At 40.4% G+C, this 23140-nt stretch overlaps 1 protein-coding gene across 1 annotated transcript; it reads left to right on the top strand.

Moving 5' to 3' along the window:
• On the top strand, positions 1 to 21832 carry LOC127378070 (peptidase inhibitor 16). Its single transcript, XM_051426610.1, has 6 exons — positions 1 to 567; positions 15942 to 16092; positions 16421 to 16488; positions 16645 to 16754; positions 17640 to 17731; positions 18360 to 21832. The coding sequence occupies exons 1-6, from the start codon at positions 274 to 276 to the stop codon at positions 18905 to 18907; spliced, it is 1263 nt and encodes a 420-aa protein (XP_051282570.1). The 5' UTR covers positions 1 to 273; the 3' UTR covers positions 18908 to 21832.
• The last annotated feature ends 1308 nt before the right edge of the window (positions 21833 to 23140 follow it).

Raw genomic sequence — 23140 nt, 5'->3', positions numbered from 1 at the left:
AGGATCCTCTCTCTCTTAAAGCCGGGTCAGAAAGAAGGAGATCGGCAGAGCTGAGAGTGAGAGGCACTGAGGAGAGAACACACACACACTCTTTTACTGACTCTTAAACACACACAGAGAGACACACACACACAAACAAAGACAAGCAACCTATTGTACACACACACACGCACACACACACACAGATCAATCCAACACACACACTTTAACACACACACTTTGTTGGACTCTGGACCGACCACTTGAGGATACATCCCTCAGAACTTTCCCATCATGCACCAGCGGAGCCTCTCAGAGCTCCAGGGGGTCTCCACCCAGAGGGGGGCCTCGACCCGAAGGACTACCCAGGATCGAGCCTCGTGGAGCTCCAAGCAGAGGAGGGGGTCCGGGCGCCGGTGTCTCTGCCCGCCGACGGGAGCTCCTCTTTGGGCATGGCTCCTGCTGGGGGCCCTGGTGGTTCCTGGAGCCTGGAGCTTTCTGAGCGAGGAGCAGGAGGAGCTGCTGGTGGAGCTTCATAACTACTACAGAGGACAGGTTTCCCCCAGCGCCTCAGCTATGATGCCTCTGGTAAGACACCTGCAACCAGCATGTATCAGCTTACACTTCATTACCGCTTAATTCATGCACTATCATCCCAAATAGACATCAATCGATACAGAGTGATATTGATCTAATCAGCTAATATTGTCAGATATCGTCCGCTGACGGCTGCTGAAAGAAATGCAGGCAGGATCAGCTGATCAGGATCAGGATCAGGAGAATCTGAAAAGGAATTTGATTTTCTGTGCACATTTTTAGCATTAATTTAATCTTCCAGTTGTGGTTTTTGTGAAATAATTCTTCATAAAAAGCCACTAACGCTCCCCAGATTGTCCCTGCAGTTGATTAGCTGGTCAAAGGAAGCTGCTGTGATTGACTATATCCTCCAACCCCAATGACTCAGAAATGTCACTGACATACTGTGCTCCTCCATTTGTCTCTTTCTGTCCTGTACGATTATTACGTTTTTTTTCTTGTTTCAGTTTAAACTACACTTTCATATACAATTAAAATAAAATCGTGGTGGCTCACCTGGTAGAGCTGGGACCCCGAAGCCCTTACTGCAGCGGCCATTGGTTTGATTCCAACCTTTTTTGCAAAAAAAAGGCAAAGGTCAAAGGTGTCTGCAAATGTGCTGAGAGAGCAGGGTCCCCCAAGACTAGTTTTCCACTCATGGAAACACCTGGAAATTTATCAAAATTACCAAATATCCTGGAAATAATTGATGTTGTCCTGGATTTTTTTGTATTTTAGCCCCTCACTCAGATCTAAGTGTGTCTTTTGTGAAACTTGAAACAGGTTTACCAGATGCAAAGTGGAACTGCATCATTTTGGCATCGAACCTATTTTTTCCAGACCTGCAACCATACAACCTATTTTTCGTTATATTAAATATTTGATTTGAACTGATACTGATGGGCTGTGGCCAAATTAATGTAGTCAGTTCGTTTGAAACTGCAGCTTTTATGACTGTTTGTAAGCAAGTGCTGTCCTATACTGTCAGCTGATCTCTTTATCTTATATAAAACGGTGATGTAAGAATGTATACAAATTGCCTGTTTGCATTTATTATTAAATATGCAATATATATATATATGTATATATAAAGTGTTCATATCATGTTTTTGGGTATTAAATAATCAAAAAAAGATCATAATTATCAACATAAAACAAAAGTTTGACATTCTATGACCACTACAGCTGAAAGTTCATATTTAATATGATGCAGCTTTTATCAAACATTACCTTACAGCCCCAGCTGCAGCTATTTCAACAAGAAATACTGGGTAACCACAGGTGTTAGCAATGATTCTGATGAAGGTCCATTTAGTGTAGCAGAGCTTTAACAGTGAGCCAACATGCACAATCGCAGCACCCTGGAACAGGAACATTGATTTCCATGGCAACAGTCGAAGCTTTGAAGTGTTCGGGTCAGCCCTAGTGCGAACCCATAATCACGTCACCCATTGGTTGGTCTGTAGCAGGAAACAATGGCGGCTTGCCTGCTCACACAGGATCTGGTATTCCAGATAAACATTAAAATATGTTTGTGAACAGATTTGAGGAGAGAAATAGTCAACAACAGAATCTGGACCTATATCTGATCAGCACTGCCTAATTTGACAGTTTGATCTGAGTTTGAGTTTGCTTAAGTGCGTCGAGCTGGACAGACTCACTGAGAATGAGCTGTCAATCACAAGGTAGCCCCGCCCTAAAGCATACCCTGCTTTAAGGTCTATTTTACTCTAAATGGGACCATCAGTTACTAAATGAACAGTGTGTGTGGAAGAAGACTGAAACTAGAGACTGAGACAAGAGACTCATCAGGAAACTGTTTACTGAGCTCATAAGTGGGAAGTCGGCTCATTTCTCCATAAGACTGCAGGTGGGGCGCCCAGATAGCTCACCTGGTAGAGCTGGCGCCCTGTGTAGAAAGGCTGAGTCCTTGCTGCAGCAGCCATGAGGTTGAATCCTGCGTGTCGTTCCTTCTCTCTTTACCCTGTTTTCTGTCTATCTTCAGTTGCCCTGTCTAATAAAAGGAAAAAGACCCCCCAAAAAAGAACAAATGCAGGTTAAAGACACCTTCACGTTGGCTTTACTTCACAGACCCAGAATCAGCAGTCTGACACAAATGATTACAACCAGTCTGAAATGATGAGTTAATGAGAATGGAGAGTCCCAAAATACCCAAAAACATGGACAGCCATAAGACCGTTTCCGCAGCAATGATTCAATTTCATTCAGTTGGAGGGAACAGCAGAAGTTTTCAATGAATGTGTTGACAGTGAGGTTCATCCTGAGCAATCCTCAGACCTCAGGACGTCACAGACCTGTCATTGTGCTCAGAGACAGATGCTGCTGGTGAGTCTCACTAATCTAATTCTGTAGCATTTGGAGCACCACAAATCAATCATTAAGCTTTATTGTGCAGGGATGATTTGATAAAGTCACACTGAAACTATCTGGAGGGATCAAACTGTGGGAAGAGAGACATATGCTTCTGGGTGACCAGAAGAAGATGTATTTAAGGCTGAACATGAAAATGCCCGTTACAATAACTCGTAAAAGAAGTCAGTGTTGGCTCTGTGAGCAAGTATTTGTCTCTGGTGAACATCCTGGGTACGAATCTGGTCGGGGACCTTTGCTGCATGTGTTTTTCGTCATCTTCCTCATCTTTCCTGTCCTTCTCTACATTCCACTGTCACATAGAGATACATTAAATTTAATAAACATAACAAAAATCATCAAGGTTGAAAAGATTCACAGAACAATCATATCTGAAGTCAAAGGATGATATCAGCTGATGGCTGTCATGATACTTAAAATATACACAATATGCCTGTATCTCAGCAATTAGTTCATTTCTGTGAAGAAAACTAAATGAAAATGTTATTTTTAGTTTTTTTTTCATTTATCTTTGAAGATCAAATATATACATACATAATATACACAAAATATACCCACAGAGCCTTCACTCTCTGATAAACAGCCTCATCCTGTATTGGAGCCTGTTAAGTATATATGATAGTTAAATATTGTAAAAATACATATTATAGACAGTTAATTTTATAAAAGGTTCCTAAAATATCAGGAAAACTCAATATTCACAGGAAATAATCGGCTCCAAATTCATCCAAATCAGTTGTTTTACAATATTGGAGATGATTCTACAGTTCCAGTTCTGTACTATTATTGTTCAAAATAATAATAATAATATATAATTGTGGAGGTGGGTGTGGGTGTGGTTTACACTCAGCTGCAGGAGACAGAGGTGTGGGGAAGGCTTGTGAGAGCAGAGCCAGTTGAGTTGATAATCTCAGCTGCTACTCATTGAGTAATCACTGTCTCCTTATATTGCAGTAGTGTGCTGGACCTGGCCTGGCAGTTAGACAAGTGAGAACGGGCTATATGAAGTTGTTGTATGTTGTAAAGTTGTGTTGTAGAACGGACCTGTATTGTTGGATTGTGTGCTGAGGGAACCCACAGTAGTATAGAGACTTGCCACAATAATCACTTAGGCCGGGGTCGTCAGTTTACTCACTGATAGAAATGGTTGGGAACTGCTGGTTTAAAGCCATATATCATGACAACTGCTGACCACACTGCAATTAAACTCTCTATATATGTTTATGATCCTCAGACGATAAACTTGAGTGGTTTCGGTGACTCAACTTTTCTTCAGATCAAAAAGGCAACTTTGCACACGAGAGCTGTGTTCCAATAAGTTCCAGTGAGTCTTGTTTTGAGTGTCGATACCAGGGTTAATAGGATTCATGCAGACAGAAAGATAAACAGATGTAGAAAGGAGGAACTGTTGGAGGGATTTACATTATGTTCTGTACAGACATTAATGTTCCTCAGAGGATGAATCCTGCTGAACTTAGTGATGAACTGACTTTTCCTGTAGCAGCAGGTAAAAGTTTTAAGGAAAGAACTAACGAATTCGGTTGCATTAGCGATGTTGCGTCATCATCTTTCTCTGCTGCAAACATTTTGTTCTTCAGAGAACTATCTCCGTCACGTTACAGTCCATAAGTTGTTTTGTAATAAAGTGTTGGTATTCGCCTTGCTTGGTATTAAATCGATCACCCACCACGACCAATTCCATAATATACAGAATAAACTGATATTCATAGTATGTTTTATTAAAGTTATTGTACAAAGAACTGGAAGTGACTGCTTTATCAAACTTTGCCAATTCTGAATTTGAAAACAAGAAAGCGAAATCAAAATGTTTCTACAAAGATGTAATATGTACTTTTTTCTAAAATGTTCTTGGAGACGTCTCTCCGCTGTCCACAATTTATCATAATTGTCTCCAACTGGAAGTTGCTGCTTGCGTCCACCAACAGCCTACTTAAAAGTAAAGCAAACTCAGCATTTTCGAAAAGTGTGGGTGCATCTGAGGGCTAAAGCAGAACTGTCTTAGGTAAAAAAGAGGAAGGAGGAGGTAGACGAAGAAGGGATGGAGAGAAGAGGGAAGGAAAGAAGAAAAGAGGAAGTACAAAGAAATAGATTTACTCATAGTCATCCTGTGTAATCTCAGTGTTTCTGTTCCTGTTTATTCTGTTCTATTCTCTTTTCTCTGAACACAAATGTACTCACATGTGCGCTCTGGCGCCGTTTGCTGGCATTTGTCTTCGACTTGCTCTGCCTTGTTCTAATTATCCTTGTTTGTATCTGTTTTTTGTGTCCCTTTTTGTTTTTTGCAGAACACTTTACTAATGAAACCCCTTTAGTCTTGATTTCCATTTGTCTTCACTAGTCAGCTGCCTTTCCTGGACAGTCCTGAATGTACAGTTCTGTATAGATATTGCTGGCAAGAAAGCAGGTTTTTTTTTTTTTTTTTGGTTGGTTTTTGATCACACATTTTGGAGGTTATATGTAATTTAATCCTCTAGTTAAAATGAAACAAGACGAGTCTGTAGAGACAGTGGCCCAGTAAAGCTCTGGGCCTAATTATGGACCAGAAAACAAATGTTGGATATACTGTAGAAAAAATTTGAAACAAAACGGCTTGTGTTTCTGAAGGGCTTTAGGACATCTGAGTCTCAGCTTGTCAGGCTCAGCTCTACGCTGTCATATCTAAAATGACATTTTTCCTTAAACTTACAACAAGGAGTTTTTAACGGGTTATGAAACAGTTCAATGCTGAAGCCTCTATATGAGCTACAGTAACAAACAAGACCATCAGTGAGAACGCTGGCTGTTACTGTATAGTTATTTTCCCGCGGGTCAGATTCCCCTTGAAATCAATGAATAAGTACAAACACTACTGCTTTTGTCCACAGGGGGCGCCACAATTCATCTGACAGCTGAACATTATAATAATGAACAATAATAAAATAACAGAGTTTACATTCTGATATTAAGTAATATTGGAATTACATTTTCAGACTATAATCATTAGATTTAACTGCACTTTGTCAGCCTCAGCGGTACTTTGACTAAACTCTGCTTTGAGCTAAATGCTAATTAATAATATAGCATGTTAACATGCTACAGTACCTGTTACACCTGTACTTTTTAATATGCTGGCATTGTGTGTATGTATATATAGGGACGGTTTATTATTAGCCTGATATTTATCATGTTATCACGCAGAGATAGCGATACCCCGATGTATCGCCATGTGACACTGTAGCATCCGAACCTGGTATTGTTGCTGTTGTCTTCCACATTGAAGTTGTGGAAATGATTAACATTAATATATAGGTAGTAGTGTTAATGGTTATTTTCTCAGGTTAGACCCTCAACACGTCCTTGACATTAGTTTTTGAGATATTAGTGCCGCTTGATGAAAACTCATCAGTTTCACCATCTGGGGATCATGTCTGTGTTTCCCTATGATCAATGCGGGCCGACTGAACGACTGACCAACACTGAACATCACCATACATGAAACGATGCCATCAGCTGCTGCTTCCCCTCTTACGGGGATATTAAAGACTTATGTAAAAGTTTTCCATTCGTCATGATGCTGCTTCTAACTTGAGAACATTTCGTAACCGTCAGTTGGACTTTCAGGTGAATTGAAGGTCAGATTAAATCTTCAGGGAGGTTGAGACCGGCTGGTTGTTTTGGTTTGGTCGGTGGACCAGAGAGAAGCCTCAGCCGGAGATGTGATGATGACTGATATGCTTTTATGGCATTGGATTGCAGGAAAAGGGATTGTGGAGGGTTTAATTTTTTAAGTTTATATCTGTGAGTGTTTTTATGAAGTTTGGACCTAAATATCTTATAAAAAACAGAACAGCTTCCAAAGCTGTTTGACACCGCCTTTGTTATCTTATTATGAAGAAGTTGTGTTAATTTGGGTTGACACTGAAGCTTGAGCTTGAACAAAAAGCTTGTATAGAACACCTGAGGCCCTGATTAGTTGGACCTGATTAGTCATCCCTGCCAGATGAAACATGTCAAGCAAGCTGTTTTTGTAGCTCAGGAGATCAGTAAGCAGCCTGAGCCGAGGATGAGGATAATAAAACAGGATTCTTCTTTATCTGAACATCCAGTTTGTTTTACATATTTCCTTTCCTTCCATTTCCCCCCCCTCAGGTCACATCTCAGGTTAATCTGTTTCACTTACATTCATATGAGCATGCAGGCTAACCAAAGTATGCAGCAATCCCATGCAGTGGGGGTAGGGTGGCCATCAGTCCAGCTTTTAAACCCCCTGTCCGGCTGCAGGCGCAGCCTTAAACCGGACACTCATTTGTCCTCCTTTTGAGAAAATAATTAAAAAGCCTTTTGACACATTACCTCGTTAGTTTAATTCTTATTGGCTAAAAATGTGTGTCAAAATAAGTAATTTCATTGGTTACATTTTCGTGTCTTGACCTATCAACACATGGCTCATTTTAATATTCAAATGAGCCATGTGTTGATTCACTGATCACCGCAGTTGCTAGGTTACCACCAGGCTGTCAATCAAACTCTCAGCCACAGAGAACATAACTGAGCTAACGTCAGTTGTTGGACTGAAATTCTGAAAATGCTCATACTCATATGTAGATAGACAAAGCCCTTTATCCCCAGATAAAAACATTAAGAACAGTTTCTGTATGATGGTTATTAGACCTATGTAATCTGAATTGGAAGGGCACGTTGTCATGAGCTGTATCTTGTATATTTATTATTAGCTATGTGGTATGTGTATGCACCTTTATGTAATCTGGTGGAAAAACATTCAAATTTAAAACCGGATCATACCAAACAAATATCTGCTTGTGTGTCCCTGTGTATGCAAAGTGTCCTCCTTTTTGATGTAAAGGAAATGGCCACCCTAAGTGGGGGATGTATCTCAGGACATAAAGTTAGGTCAGCAATAGATCAGAACGTCTTGAAGAAAAGCTAATCAGTGATGCTGCCCTATTTTCTGCTGTGATCTCAACATTAAGAACACAAGATCCTCCTCAGGCTTCTCATTGTTTAGTTGTGTTTACTTTGGGCTAAGTTTGAAGTTCTCAAGGAGGCTATTTCAGTATTAAGTTTCAGCCCTGAAGTGGAATATACTTTTTAATCCTCCAGTATATCAACAATGTCGCAAGTAGCAGTGCTCATAAGGAGGCCAATGAGCTCCATGTGATTTGATTGCCTGAATCTTTACAAAACCTCTATCATTAACAGATTGGTCAGACATTGGCATGGACTGCTTTTTATACAGCCCTTTTCTAGTCCAGTGGGTTCCAGGGATCTTGAGAGGGTTCCAGAGGGTCCCCAGCAAAAAGAGGAATCATTTATTTTCCCTGTAGAGACACTGACCTGTGTTAAAAGAGAAAACTCTGATACTTTGGTCCCGGTGACAAGGAGCAGCTCCAATTTTCTGCAACAAAAAATATGTGGGTCAACTAAGACTCGTGATAACTTTGGCGACCCCTTTCATGTTTCCTCTGGCACCACTATGGCGTCGACATTTTTGTGAGTGAAATATCTACACAAGTGAAATATCTACACAATATCAAAGAGACTGCCATGAAACTTGGTTCATGTTCCCCTTGGGGTGAACTGTAATAACGTCAGTGATCCTCTGATCCTCTGACTTTTCATACTAAATAAATGTGTAATACCTGCAAAACTAATGATATTCCCACCAGCCTTAACTACAAATGTTCCTTTATTAAGTCTGAGCAGGTGCAAAAAGCTTATTCGCACAGGTTGGCAGGTCAGGATCGTCCTGCATTAAGAGGCACCAGTAAATGGCAGCCTGGGTTCCAGGAACAGACGGGTGTTTCCCCCCAGTTTATAACAGGAGTGTCAGAGGAGGAACGCAGCAGAAATCCGCAGACAGGGAGGGAGTCAGCAGTTAGGGTTGAGCAACAGAGGAGGAAGACTGTTGGGAAAGAGCTGAGAGACGAAAAACACAATGTTTAGATAGAGGGAAATGAAAATTAGGTAGCGAATGAATGAGCACCCAGAGGTGTGTGTGTGTGTGTGTGTGTGTGTGTGTGTGTGTGTGTGTGTGTGTGTGTGTGTGGAGGAGAGGTCTCAGCCTGTCTCTGTCGGTATGGAAGCCCCACTGGGACATTTCCATATTCATGTTTTTGTTTCTGCTTTTTCTGCTGGACTGGAATGAAAGAGAGACATAATGAGAGAAGGGAGGAATGAAAGAGTGAATGAAACAGAGAGAGAGAGAGAGAGAGCTGCATGAGGAGACAAGGATTAAAAGAGAGACAGGGAGGTAAGAAGGGATGGAAAGAAAGCGAGGATATGAAGGAAGAAGAAATAGAATAGGGGCATTTGTACAATCAGGAGAAAAGGAGTCAGATGAACAGAACTGGAGAAGGAGGTCAGAGTGCTGAACTGGGAGGAAATTACAGACAGATTTCTGTTTTCGTTGGCAAAAAATGTCTGTAGAATTTAGCTACAACCTTCCAGTCAGATAAGGTATTCAGAGAAGTGGACTGAGACCAGCAGACAAAACTGATAGAAACCAGTCTGACCAGTTCACACAAAACTGTCTGTACCAGTCTGACCAGTACGCCACAGACAAAACTGGCTGAATCTGCAAGACCAGTCAACCAGTTCAGACAGTTCAAATACAACTGGTCTGTGCTACATAGAAGCCAGAAACCAGTCTGACCAGTTCAGGTCAAACTGGTAGAACTTATGAGCTGTAATCATCTCGAACCTTCCGGCTGCGGTTGAGAATAAAACAAACAGTTGGTGTGATCACAACCTCGGAGCCTGAACCTGAACCAGGAAACCAGACCTGCAGAGAAAGAATGTAAATCCTCTCAGCAGGAGGCTGCGTTGCACTGCGGTACCGTATTCCTTCATCATCTGCACTGTACGCGGCTCATTACTGGTGCTTAGAAACCAACAAAACCAAACCCAGAGGAACGTTTTCCTTCCAGTTTGATCAGAGCCGACTGTACCCTGAGGTCAACACGGAATCATTATTAGAATAAACATATTAAATCATATAAAATAATGTCATTACATAAAATTGTATTAAAGTAAACAGAGGGTAGTTACAAACAATAGCTTCCATTGTTAGAGGAGATAAACACATTGTTTTGTTTCAGGGCTGCTCTGTAAACAGGAGTTTATAGCTCATGCTAATGAGAACTTCATTAATTAATTAATAACCATCTGTGAATATCAGGTCAACAGCAGGGACAAATACAAAACCACTCATGAATGTCTCTTATGGCAGTGTTTCTCAATCAGTTTGCCAAAGTTTAACAGGGGTCACAAGTCCCTCTAGATTTTAAGGCGTGTAAGGATACTTTTAAATATACACAATACGCCTCATCCTGCATTAGAGCTAACGAGCTTGTACAAAAAGTTCCTAAAATAGCAGAAAATCCATCCAAATCACTTGTTTTACAATATTTGAGTTGATTATAACTTTATGAGCTCAGTAAACAGTTTCCTGATGAGTTTCTGGTCTCAGTCTCTAGTTTCAGTCTTCTTCCATACATCATGATGTTCATTTAGTAACTGATGGTCCCATTTAGAGTAAAATACGTCTGTCCAGTGCACCATATAAAACTCAGATCAAACTGTCAAATTAGGCAGCAGATTCTCTTTCTTCTGGGCGAAACTGGAAGAGTGTGCTGTCAACATTAGTACATACTGAAACCTTTATGAGTGCAGTAAATGTAATGATTTAATTGCTCCAGATTATTTAATCAGTTTAAATTTCAATAGTTTGGTAAAAACGTAACCTCAGTCAAATCTTTGAAATGATCATTCACAACTTTTCTGTTGAGACAAAGAGAAACAAAAATCAGCTGTTCGCAGACCGACTGGATGGCATCCAATATGGCTGACAGAGGGGGGGTGGGGGCGCAGTGTGTGTGTGTGTGTGTGTGTGTGTGTGTGTGTGTACTATGTCCATGTGTATGACCTGAAAGTCATAACACAGACCAGATGTTAAGAGAGCCTGGAGAGAGAGAGGAATGTGAAGGAGACCCCTGACTATTGTTTGTGTTGTGTGTCATCACTGGACAAATAAATACACACACAGACAGACCCACACACACACACACACACACACACACACACACACACACCACGTGCACAGATATTAAACTCAGGGTCCTGTTCTTCATTGGTTTGGTATCTTTGCAGCAGTGACTCAAACCAGAAGACGTCAATCCCCTCCATGCACTCGTCATGAACAGAATAGTTACTGTAAAAAGCACAATGCTGCAAATATTCTGCCGTCTCCACCACCACTGAACCCATCACACTCCCAGAACTCTGGTTTCCAGCAGCCATTCCTGCACTCTGAGTGAAACACAATGTGTTAGTTGGTCTCTCAGTACTTTCTGTGACTTCCTGTGTGGTGCTTGCAGCTCCAAACCTGTTTGGTTCCTCCTGAAGACACAAATATACAGTTTTTATATATATAGTTAATATGTATGTATGTATGTATATGTAGAGGTTCCACAGTTCTTTCATCCCTGACGCTGTCAGACTCTACAACACCTGATAAATGTTGTAGTTTCTGTTTTTCAAATCACCACCATACCATAGCTTTACCTCTGTACCATAGTTTTTTTTTTTCTGTATTTATTTCACATAAAATGCTGCTGTGACAAGGGAATTTCCACGTTGTGGGATTAATGAAGTAATACAATAATTTCATATATAAACAGGCAGTTAGAGAGGAACCTGTTGCAGTAGCCAACAGCGCTGTGAGCTACGTCCCCCCAGTCCAGCAGCTGTAGTGGACCCATTAGCGGACTGTCAGACTGGGAGCTCCCAGTGAACAGCAAGTCCAGACCGGGACTGGATGCAGCATCTGATGCTGATGGAGGACAGTTTGAGGACAGTTTGAGGACAGGGAATAAAGGACTGAGGTTTCTGTACAGTAATCAGTGAGCTCCGGTAGCTAGCTATTATTGGTTGAAAACACAAAGAAATTTAGTTTTTTCAGTTTGTCATCCATTCTTAAATATGGGAACAATATAACTGAGGATCTGAAAGGGTTAAAATGACATTTTTCATTTAACTTGGAGTTTAAATAACTTATAAATCACTGTAACAATCATTATAATGATGTTTATATCATCTTTATTTTCTTATGTTGGTGTTATTTGCTGCAACAAACCACTTTTTTCTGCGTTCTGAACCCTGGTGATGCAGAGATGGTTTGGTGTGAATATAATGAACGGGGTGTTGAATGAGTTAACTGGCTTGCTGGGATATTGATGCATTTTCTCAGGCGGGAGTCCTGCGGTCGGAGATGATCTGGCTTTTTGTTGCAGCGAGCCGGCAGCTTGTCAGACATAAATAAACATCAGCAAACAGGATCAGCAAAAGACAAACACTGTAATCCACATCAGCAATCCACTTTTAACCACTCTCATTTCTGTATTCCCATTCTTGACTCTCCTCTCAGACCCTTTCTGTACAATGTGGAGGAACCGCGTACACTCCCTTATCTTCTTTCCTTCAATAATTGTTATTTGAACAGAGATAAAAAACAGTATAAGTGTAAGTAAACTGAGATCATTATTGAACCACAGGAGCTTTTACATTTTGTTCTTTTAAAGCGAAACTTAACCTCCTTCAGTTGAACCCCTCTTTATGTGAGGAGTGTTGTTGACTGATTCAGGTCCAAATCTGGACATTTTAGTGCTCGTTTGAAAACTTTCTCTTATATGACAAAAATGGTTAACCGAAATGTGTTTCTGAAAATATTTTAAGCGAGAAATAAGATTGACCGGAAGTGACATATTTTATAAATATTCCATATCATATTCAATAGTAACAATAACAATAGAGAACAGCTGATAAACTGTATAATGAACACAAATATTGAACACAATTTCTGCAGGAAGTTTGTACTGCTTTTACTTGAGTGAAAGATCTCAACACTTCATCCATCGCTGGTTCACCTTTCACCTCTTCAGTGTCTGAAGAGGAAATTACAGTAAGGATAAACCTTCAGGCACGACGGGAAGGAAGTATACCTCACACAGGCAGGCTGGCGAATGGGTGAGGCTGGATCAGAGGTCATGTCATGGATAAGTGGACGATGAGGACGTTGTATTGAGGAAATACAGGCTGATAGAGCAGGCTGTAAGTGTAGTGATAACCTCTGGGTTTATCTGTATGAAAGGAAACAGGACAGAAAGAACAAATCTTCATATGAGGCATCTTTGGTTAATTGAGGTCATGATTTCCTGGCTCAGCCATGTGAGCGTGACTTCTTATGCCCGGGTCAAACACAATGTGTTGTTTATTCATCAAGATGTCTCTTTATTTTCCCTGTTCCTGTCTTTTGCACATTTCCTTGATATATTAAATGTCATATCATATTAAACAATGTTTTTTATAACGAGCAGCTGCCAAAGATCCATTTTAATGTCTCAGAAAACATCCAAACTAATCCTTTCTCTGAATCAGCTGTCAGCGCTAAAGATCGGATTTTATAATATAGAGATATAAAACATGTTATATAGTTATAATAAAACAACCCTACACTATTTGTGTAGCGCTCTGCCGGCGAGACCTTCAGTTATTTACAAGCCATAAATCAATGATGAATCAAAAACAGCTGCACAATGAAGTTATCATGATAATTTAAAGCAGGTTTAAGGGGGGAAATGAAACTACAGCAGGGATATAAACTGTTCCTTTGTGAACATAAAGTACCACATGAACAACTGAAGCTTCAATAGAGTTCATGTAGTTGGCCAGTGGTTCTCAACCTTGAGGGGGTTCCCATTCTTGAAATATTTTAGTTTCACTACTATTTCACAGCCTAGAAGTTATCCCAATGAGAGAATGTTCACTGTTAATCTGTCGATCTACAGTGCCAACATCTGAAAAATCTCATTTTCCAAAGTATGTTAGGTGTTAATCTTGCCATAAAAAAATTGACGCCGTTAACTGTTAATAACACATCTGTTTTCCAGAGTTTTCTATAATTTTAAGTTAAGTTAAGGGCTAAATCTCATTTTCCTGAGACTTGACAACATCTCTACAACAACACATTTATCACATGAAAGGATCCGTGTTCTCCTCTCATGTTTGTGAATCTTGTACAGTTTAAAAAAAGACAAAAAGAGATGATTTATGACAGCAAACATAATGAGAAAACATGCTGCATTCAATTATATGTTGGAATTTGGGATTTGGTACTTTGTAGTTAGGAATTCTTAGTCAGCGAGTTTGGCTGCGGGTACATTTTTAATTGTAAAGAAATATGACAAAACAATTCCAACTTTAGCTCCACTTACTCGCTTTTTGGACCAAATAATCTTGTATAAACATGCATGTTGCTTGCTGGATGGACTGACATTAAACAAAGTTTAACACTTTGAATCTGCTTCATCAGGACTACGTGCAGGTACAGTTTGATCACATTTGATTGACAGTGACCAAACCAGTCCAGTAGAGATGTATTTTTGTAGTCCAACCCTGGTTCCTTCAATAAAAAGCCATTGAGATTGTTCTATTGGATGTTGGATTATTGTGGACAATAATATCTGTGTTAAACAAAGGTTTATGATATGATACTGCTGTTTAGTTCATTGGTGATCTAAATAAAGCGCTTATGTTAGACTATAAACAAACTACACCATGGTCACATGACTTCAGCGTCATCGCCACTAAACTTACAACTTGTAATTAAAATCTACAAGTTGTAAAGTTTGAGTTAGAATAGTTTACAAGAGCATGAGTATAAAGACAACGAGGCTGTAAAGGCGAACTATCTCTGTAGGCTTACTTGTTAGCAACCACCTTTTCTTTTTTTTAAAGCTGCAGTTGTTAACTTATAAAAAAGTTTTCGTCATAATTGTTGAAACTTTCACTATATCCTGACAGTAGCACATGAGGCATAAAATCTGTGGAATAATCAGGTTCCTGTGGCTCCTCCTAGAGTCGAGAAAGAGTTGATTGTTGAGTCTTATTCTCAAGTCGCTTTGAGTCCTGTGAATGAGACTGAATCTACTATCTTCAAGCCACAAACCCAAAGCCTCTTTTTGTCTTTCTCAAAGTTAGAAATTAAGAAAAAAAGGAATTTGATTGATCAGTTTTAGGGCTGTCAAACGATTAAAATATTTAATCGCGATTAATCGCATTAATGTCATAGTTAACTCGCAATTTATCGCATATTTTTAGCAATTCTAAATGTCCCTTGATTTCTTTTTGTCCATTTTAATGCTCTTATCAACATGGAAAAGTGGATCGGCTTGCTTTGAGCAATGTTGTTTTTATTGAAAACAACATTGGCGTATACTGTAGTGTTCAATTTCACACTAACATTCTCACTTGGAGCAAATAATCTCTCACACAATGTAACACTGTCCATCAATAAAAGGGTAAAAAAAATACTTTGTCCCACAAACAGCCCCTTCAACAGCCCTTTCTAAGGGATCAGAACAGGGCGATACAAAATAAAATTACAAAGTGCACATGTAAGGTACACTAGGACTCAGCCTATAGTGCAGTTAAACCATGGCTTAATACTTTTCTCAAGTTTGCTTTGAACATAGCAGTCAGGCTACTGCTCTTTATTCACCAGAGGCTCAACCCAGCCTCTTATTTCAGAAAGAATGAACAGTAACGGTTACCAATAAAAGGTAAGCCTACTACTTCTTTGCTTTGAGCCAGTTACTCAAACAGACAAGCCTGTTGACATTTTCAGACAAGGCATCCATCCATTTTGGCGTCTCGCGCTCGCCATCCACTCAAACGTAACGTCTACTACTCTTAAACAAGTGTGTGCGGCGTGCCTGTTGTTTTGCTTCCGGTCTAGCTAGATCCGATGTGGTGTTGTAGTTTTTCTAACATTACTAGTTGTTGCAACAGCATGTGAAAACTACAAAGTGTGTTAGGTGTTAATCTTGCCATAAAAAAATTGACGCCGTTAACTGTTAATAACACAAAAAATCTGTTTTCCGTTTTGTTGCACAACTCATTTCACTGGTTCTCTGCAGAAATGGGACTCAAACCTGAAGGTGATCGCAGAGGGCTACGCTGCTAAATGTATCTGGAACCACAACCCAGAACTGTTGGAAAGCGGAGAGAATCTGTTCGCCGGCACCGGGCCCCTGGACCTCCGCGAGGCTCTGGAGAAATGGTTTCTGGGTGAGTCGGGTCATCAGTCTATCATCTACAGCAGCTGGACCTCCATCATGGAAAAAGAACAGGACAAACGTTTTTCTTTACGCGTTCAGCAATAAGCAGGTACACAAAGTTAGCGAGAGTCTGGTGGAGAAAGTGGAGGAGACCAAACCAGAGATAAAAAGAGAGTGAGGGATCAAGTTGTTCTGTGTCTGAATGTGGATGAATTCCATTTAGCTGCACCAGGTTCAGTGTGATAGAGTATTTTCATATTGTGCTACAGTTACTTACACTCATATAAATGACTGCATATGAATAACGTAATGTATTGTAATGTAACTGATTCCTGTAGAACATCTGGACTACGACTTCAACAATAACAGCTGTGATGAAGACAAAATGTGTGGACACTACACACAGGTCAGATACAAACACGTACACACACACATTTATACACTGGACTATCTATCTGTCTTTGGACTGGATCTGAAGTGTGTGTGTGTGTGTGTGTGTGTGTGTGTGTGTGTGTGTGTGTGTGTGTGTGTGTGTGTGTGTGTGTGTGTGTGTGTGTTACAGATGGTGTGGGCAGACACACACAGAGTCGGCTGTGCCTTCCATCTCTGTAACAACATGGAGGGACTGGACTGGGAGAGAGTCTCCTTCCTTGTCTGCAACTACTACCCAGCGTCAGTACTACTACTAATACTATAATACTACAGTAATACTACTAATACAATAATACTACGGTACTAATACAGTAATACTCTTACAACACTAGTAGTAATGCCAAAATTAAATGTACTGCAACTAGTTATAGTCCTACTACCACTATTGCCCCAACTGTATCACTACTCTTTCTACTGCTGTAGCTAATACTAATACTACAACTAGCTGCTGCCATAACATTACTGGTACTCCTATTATTATTATTATTATTATTATTATTATTATTATTATTATTATTATTACTACTAACTGAACTGTTGGTAGCACTACTACTGTTTCTTCTACTAGTCCTACAGTAGGACTATATAGTATTACTACTGTAACACTACTATAGTACCACTGCTGCACTACTATTATTGGTACTTGTATTTTAACTTCAATGGTATTTTGGATTGAACAGCTACTACTCCTCCTGGGGTCCACATAAGTAAACATTACGTCATCATGAACAAAAAACAAACATAACATACTACTAAAACCTTAGTAAACAACATTATAACAAATGACAATAACAACAACAACAAATACCCACATTACATCCAAATAGTCAGTAAAATATTTCACTACTACTTCTACTACTAGTATTACTACGTGTACTATTGTTACTAATACTATACAGCTGCTGCCATTACTGTATCTAACTGTGCCACAGATATAGCAGCACTGCTGCTGTTGGAACAACAGCTCCCCCTTGTGGACAGTAATAACACTTCACACAGTGTGTGTCTGAATATATAAGTAATAATTTATAAGAATTACATTTGATTTTAACAGAGAGAAGGAATTAGACATGACCTCCCAGTAATTATATTATTTAATACAGTAACAGCTGTGTGTGTTCTCAGAGGGAACTATGAAGACGAGAGGCCGTATGTTGAAGGGGAGTGGTGCTCCAGATGTCCTGAGAACCTCCAGAAATGTGAAAACAACCTCTGTGGTACGACACGCTCTCTTCCCTCCTCTGGCTCTGCTCTGCAGCTCTCAGCCTTCACAGTATTTCAGCCACACAAACACACATTCAGCAGCAGACTGCGGTGCTTAAATCACACATTACTGTTCCATTTGTTCTTGCTTTATTCTTATGTAGTCCGAACCACTGCAGCACAATATAAAGATACTGGGTGGAGGGTTGGCAACAGTTAGCACAAGTGTACATTTGAAAATGAGCACATTAACAGTTTTTTTTTCATAGAAATGTTGTGATGTTGTGATCTTAAAATGCAAAGGGGGATTTAAAACTATACTATACTAATGTCAATATTAACACCAGCATTAAAGTGTTTCTTCACAGTATAGTCGTGGAATTTAGTTTACGTTTCCTCACACGTGGGGCAGACAGTGTAGCTTTATACGATATTATCGGGGTGTTCGTTAGGCACATTTGACATGTGACACACAGAGTTAAGTTATGAATAAGAAAATGCTGTAGACGGTTGTGTTGTTTCTGCTTTATTACTTTCAATAAATGGCCCACTTTTACAGTATACTGTACATTTAGAGACACAGATTTCTTACAATTTGTTAAAGTTATTTTGATATTAATCAGTGAATTGTGTGTTTTCCAGTTGCTGACACTGAGGACGAACTAGAGGATGATGAAGAGGAGGAGGAGACGGTTAGTCCTCCTCCTCAAGATACATTTGAGCCCTCCCTCCAGCCTGAAGAGGAGGAGACGTTTGTCCATCCTCCAGCTACATCTGAGCCCTCCCTGCAGCCAGAAGAGGAGGAGACGGTCGTGCCTCCTCCAGCTACATCTGAGCCCTCCCTGCAGCCAGAAGAGGAGGATGAGGCTGCTCCTCCTTCTGCAACAACTGACCCTTATGTCAGCAGCACCACCGCCTCAAGAGAGGACTTTGAGGACATGGAATCACCTGCGACCCCTTTCCCAGGCACCTATCCTCCAGAAGTCCCTGCAACCACACTGGGAGAGAAGGAGATAAAGGAGGAGGAAGAGAAGATAAAGAAAACTACAAATAAGATGGAGGAAAAGGGTGCGAGAGACGTAGCAGGAAAAAAATACCACAAGAACGAAGTTCGTGTCAGTGCTGGTTCAGTATCTTCACCGTCTCTCCTGTTAGCCTGTCTGACTGGGATCCTGACTCTGAGGCTGTGAGGAGGAGGAAGAGGAGGAGGAGGAGGAAGGACGGAGGAAAAGAAGAGAGTGAATAAGTTCACCTCACCTCACCACTCCTGCGTTGACTGCACATTACCTTGTTAATCCGCCCCGTGGTAACAAACAGTTCCCCCTCTCTCCCCCTGCAGAGTAATATGGGTCAATTAATAATTCATACTCATCAGAAAACCATTTTCACAACATCTGCATGTAGTCTGGGCCGAGATCTGGGTCACATAACCTGCTTCAACCTGCTTGGAATACAAAAAAAGTACTAAATATGTCGTGTTCATATTACGGACACACATTCGCAGCATCTGCTCGGGGGATTTCTTTGACCGCTGACTGAAAACACAACTGTAGGTGAGAGAAAACACTGAGGGTTTATGATGTGCAGCAGCTTTTAAAAGGACAGTTTGCCCCAAAATAAAATAAAACATTTTCCCTCTGACCTGTAGTCTATCTATCTAGATTGTTTAGGAGATATCAGCCGTAATGATGTCTGCCTTCTCTCCAGTATAATGGAACCAGATGGTGCTTGGCTCGTGGTGCTCAAAGCGCCAAAAAACTACATCTGAAAACCTCAACAGCAAAATCTTATTCCAGACATCAGCAGACTGAGCAGGTTCATGGAGGAACCATTTTCTACCAAACAAACCCTCTGACAGTAGCTTAGCATTAGCTATCTCAGTGGTGCTAGGTGAGCGGGCTAATTTTCTTTCTATGTATAAACACACAGAAGTAACCATACGTGTTCTCATGGAAGAGATGTTTGTGCAGGACGTAAAAAACCTTCCTCCTCAGCTGAGCTGTAACGTTAGCTAGCTACCTAGCACCCCTGAGATAGCTAACGTTCAGCTACGGCTTAAGACATTTAAAAGGTCCAGTGTGTAACATTTAGGAGGATGTATTGTCAGAAATGGAATGTAATGTTCATAGTAGTGTCGCCGTGTCTTCATCCCCAGAATCAGAGTCCTGGTTGGAGCCACTGGAAATCAGCTGGCCTCTATTGGTCCGCCCCGCTCAGGTTCTGTGGCTCATTCGGGCCGCGCTCCCCGGGAGTATTCCCCGCTGCTGCTACGCTAGTAGTGATTAAACTCCCCGTCCTTCCAGCTCCCAGTCCGGGTACAGGCAGTTCATAGGACTACTAACAGCAGCTAGTACAGTTAGCATATGCAGCATTGCACAGGTAAGAGACTTCCTGTGTTACAAGAGGAAAGGTCTGTGTTGCAACGACCCTCTCCTTAATTTTCATTTTATGCTTTTCTGCGACTATCAGTAGGGTGGCCATTTCCTTCACATCAAAAAGGAGGACACTTTGCATACACAGGGACACACAAGCAGATATTTGTTTGGTATGATCCGGTTTTAAATGTTAATGTTTTTCCAGCAGATTACATAAAGGTGCATACACATACCACATAGCTAATAATAAATATACAAGATACAGCTCATGACAACGTGCCCTTCCAATTCAGATTACATAGGTCTAATAACCATCATACAGAAACTGTTCTTGATGGTTTTATCTGGGGATAAAGGGCTTTGTCTATCTACATCTGAGTATGAGCATTTTCAGAATTTCAGTCCAACAACTGACGTTAGCTCACCTTATGTTCTCTGTGGCTGAGAGTTTGATTGACAGCCTGGTGGTAACCTAGCAATCAACACATGGCTCATTTGAATATTAAAATCAGCCATGTGTTGATAGGTCAAGACACGAAAATGTAACCAATGAAATTATTTATTTTGACGCACATTTTTAGCCAATAAGAATTAAAGAAACGAGGTAATGTGTCAGACTAACGATTAAGTTGACCATTAGGGGGCGATCCTGATTCATAGGTATGTTTTCATTAGTGTATAATAGCCTGAAAATAAGAGTAGTGTTTTCATTACTTTAGAATGAGTTGTTTTTATCTACAGACACTGTGGGGGTCGCCTTCCTTGGAGGCAGCCATGTTGATCCGCCATATTTCTACAGTAGCCCAGAACAGACAAACCAAACACACTTGTGAGTTTTGCTGCCACCATAGTTCCTCTTACACACTTCACAGCCGTTCTCATTCCCAGGTATAAAATTCCAGATGTAAGCAGTTCAGTTAGTTATAATATGCTTTGCCGCTAGATGCCACTAAATCCTACACACTGGTCCTTTAATGTGACAGCAGGCTGAGGTGAATAAGGAACATTTCGGGCTGTACTCCTAGTGTCCTTATTCCAAAACTACATACAGCTACAGATAAAGTAACCTTACCTGTTCCATGCACTTACACTGTAAGTGGATTTCACAGTTTATCATGAAGTGATGTTGTGATACCACAATAATACCAACGCTTTTCACCCAGAAGTCCGTTCGAGTTTAGATGCTGGACGCCAAAAAGTGTAAAATTTTAAGTTTGTGTGAGCTCTGACGGGGAGCTGCAGAGTGTCTGTACTGAGAAACAAAAAGGGTTTGAGTGCTGTAAAGAGAGGCTACTCACAAAAAGGAATAAAAGTCCTCCCTCTCAGATCGCCTCCTCATGTTTGTCAGTCGATCATTTATCTGCAGGGTGAAGGCGGTATCGGTGGAAGGATTTAAATATACAGTATCATCTCATGTGGAACAGCCACTGTAGAGAGTGGGAGACATTGTGTTTTTAGTGTTTAGTAAATGCAGGAGAAATGATTGCTGAACAGTCTTTGTTGTGTCAAACTGACGACCCTGCTTCTTCTTTCACAAATATATATCTACTGTACGTCATATATACTCTCTCAGACTGGAACTGCAACTGGACAGAGTCTCTAATAATTGACATATCTCTGTTACACTGTCGTAGACCACAGGAAATTACCATAACGATCTTTAATTACTTTTAGCAAAGATTGCTGTAAATGTCTGTATATAAGATTAATAAAGAAATAAACCTTATTTCTTCTTTTTGACGTTGCAATGTATATTTCGCTTTTTTCCCCCCCAACCAGTTTGTGTCCATTATTCTTTGAATCTATGAATCTCTAGTCGAGACCAAGTAGACCGAGTCATTATAAAAAAAGTCTTACAGAGTGAAGTCCGAAACACTGCCGATGGAGCCTGGCAGCTGCTGTGGCCACAGTTATTATTTTGTATCTCATCACCTTACTCGAAGAGATGTAGCTTTATTGATCCACCATAAGGGAACTTCAATTTGACACAGCTAGGGTTGGGTACCGAACTTTTAAGGGTGCGAACCGAATTACGTTAAATCAATCTGAGCTGAATCAGACTGTGTTTACTATTTAAGGATAAAATACACAAGTAAACAACGTCTGGCAGGAAACACACGTTCTGAAACGCTATCACAGGCACAAGTTGTGTCCGGTGGAATTTTGGGGTAAATTAGGAAAGTAAACACATCGACATCCACCTTCTCAAGCATTAAGAAACAAATCCATAATGGTTTGATTAGAGACGGGGGACAGCTCGGCCTCTTGCAGCCACGATGCCAAATGCAAGATGCAGGCAGAGAGTGTGGACAGCCTGCGAAGGAACCTCCAGTGGAGAGAAACAAGGAAGGAAAAAAAGATTGATGGAGTGAGAGACAGAGCGACAGCAGGAGCAGACAGCTCCTATATCAGCAGGTGAAACTCTCAGTTGAAAGTAGGAATAGAAAAGGTAATTGGGTCCAAGGTGTCAGGAACAAAGAGAGGTCTCATATTGTGAATTTGGCAATGAATAGAATAATAAAACACATCTGACTCAGTGTGCAAGGTTTCCACTCATAATGAATTTAATTGGATGACTTTTAAAATATGCATATGAAAAATACAGACTTCATGTGCAAAGGGTTAGTATGCTTCTGTAAAATCATGAATATAATTGGGAAGATTCTTTTTGTATCTCAAGATAATATTAAACATAATAAACCCAATTAAAAAATTGCACCCAGTCTTAGTTTCTGTAGTCTGTAATGTAGTGATCCATCTTATATCCTTTATGTAACTGTATTAATGTTGTAGGTATGGTTATTTGCTACCCTGTAGTGAATGTTTCCTTGGATGTGGATTTGGAGAAGAGGAGAGGAGGAGGCTCAAAGACCTGTAGAGATTGAAAGATTGAAGATTAAAAGTTTAAAGAGGGGTGAAAATAGAAAAATGCAAAAGTGATGAAGAGGAGGATGTGAGAGAGATTTAAAATGAGGCAGAGAGAATAGTTGAAATATTCATTGCTAACTGCTCTTACTGCTCTCAGGCTATTTCTGGTGCTTCTTTTAA

The sequence above is a fragment of the Dicentrarchus labrax genome, unplaced genomic scaffold (genome assembly GCF_905237075.1).
Source record: "Dicentrarchus labrax unplaced genomic scaffold, dlabrax2021, whole genome shotgun sequence".
Classification (NCBI taxonomy): Eukaryota; Metazoa; Chordata; class Actinopteri; family Moronidae; genus Dicentrarchus; species Dicentrarchus labrax.
The sequence above is the reverse complement of the archived record's forward strand: the minus strand, read 5'-3'. Positions and strand labels throughout refer to the sequence as shown.

Coding starts and splice junctions, on each gene's coding strand:
- LOC127378070 (XM_051426610.1), top strand. CDS start 274: ATGCACCAGCGGAGCCTCTCAGAGCTCCAGGGGGTCTCCACCCAGAGG. Junction 16,093..16,420: donor TCTGGAGAAATGGTTTCTGG/GTGAGTCGGGTC, acceptor TGATTCCTGTAG/AACATCTGGACTACGACTTC. Junction 16,755..17,639: donor GTCTGCAACTACTACCCAGC/GTCAGTACTACT, acceptor GTGTGTTCTCAG/AGGGAACTATGAAGACGAGA.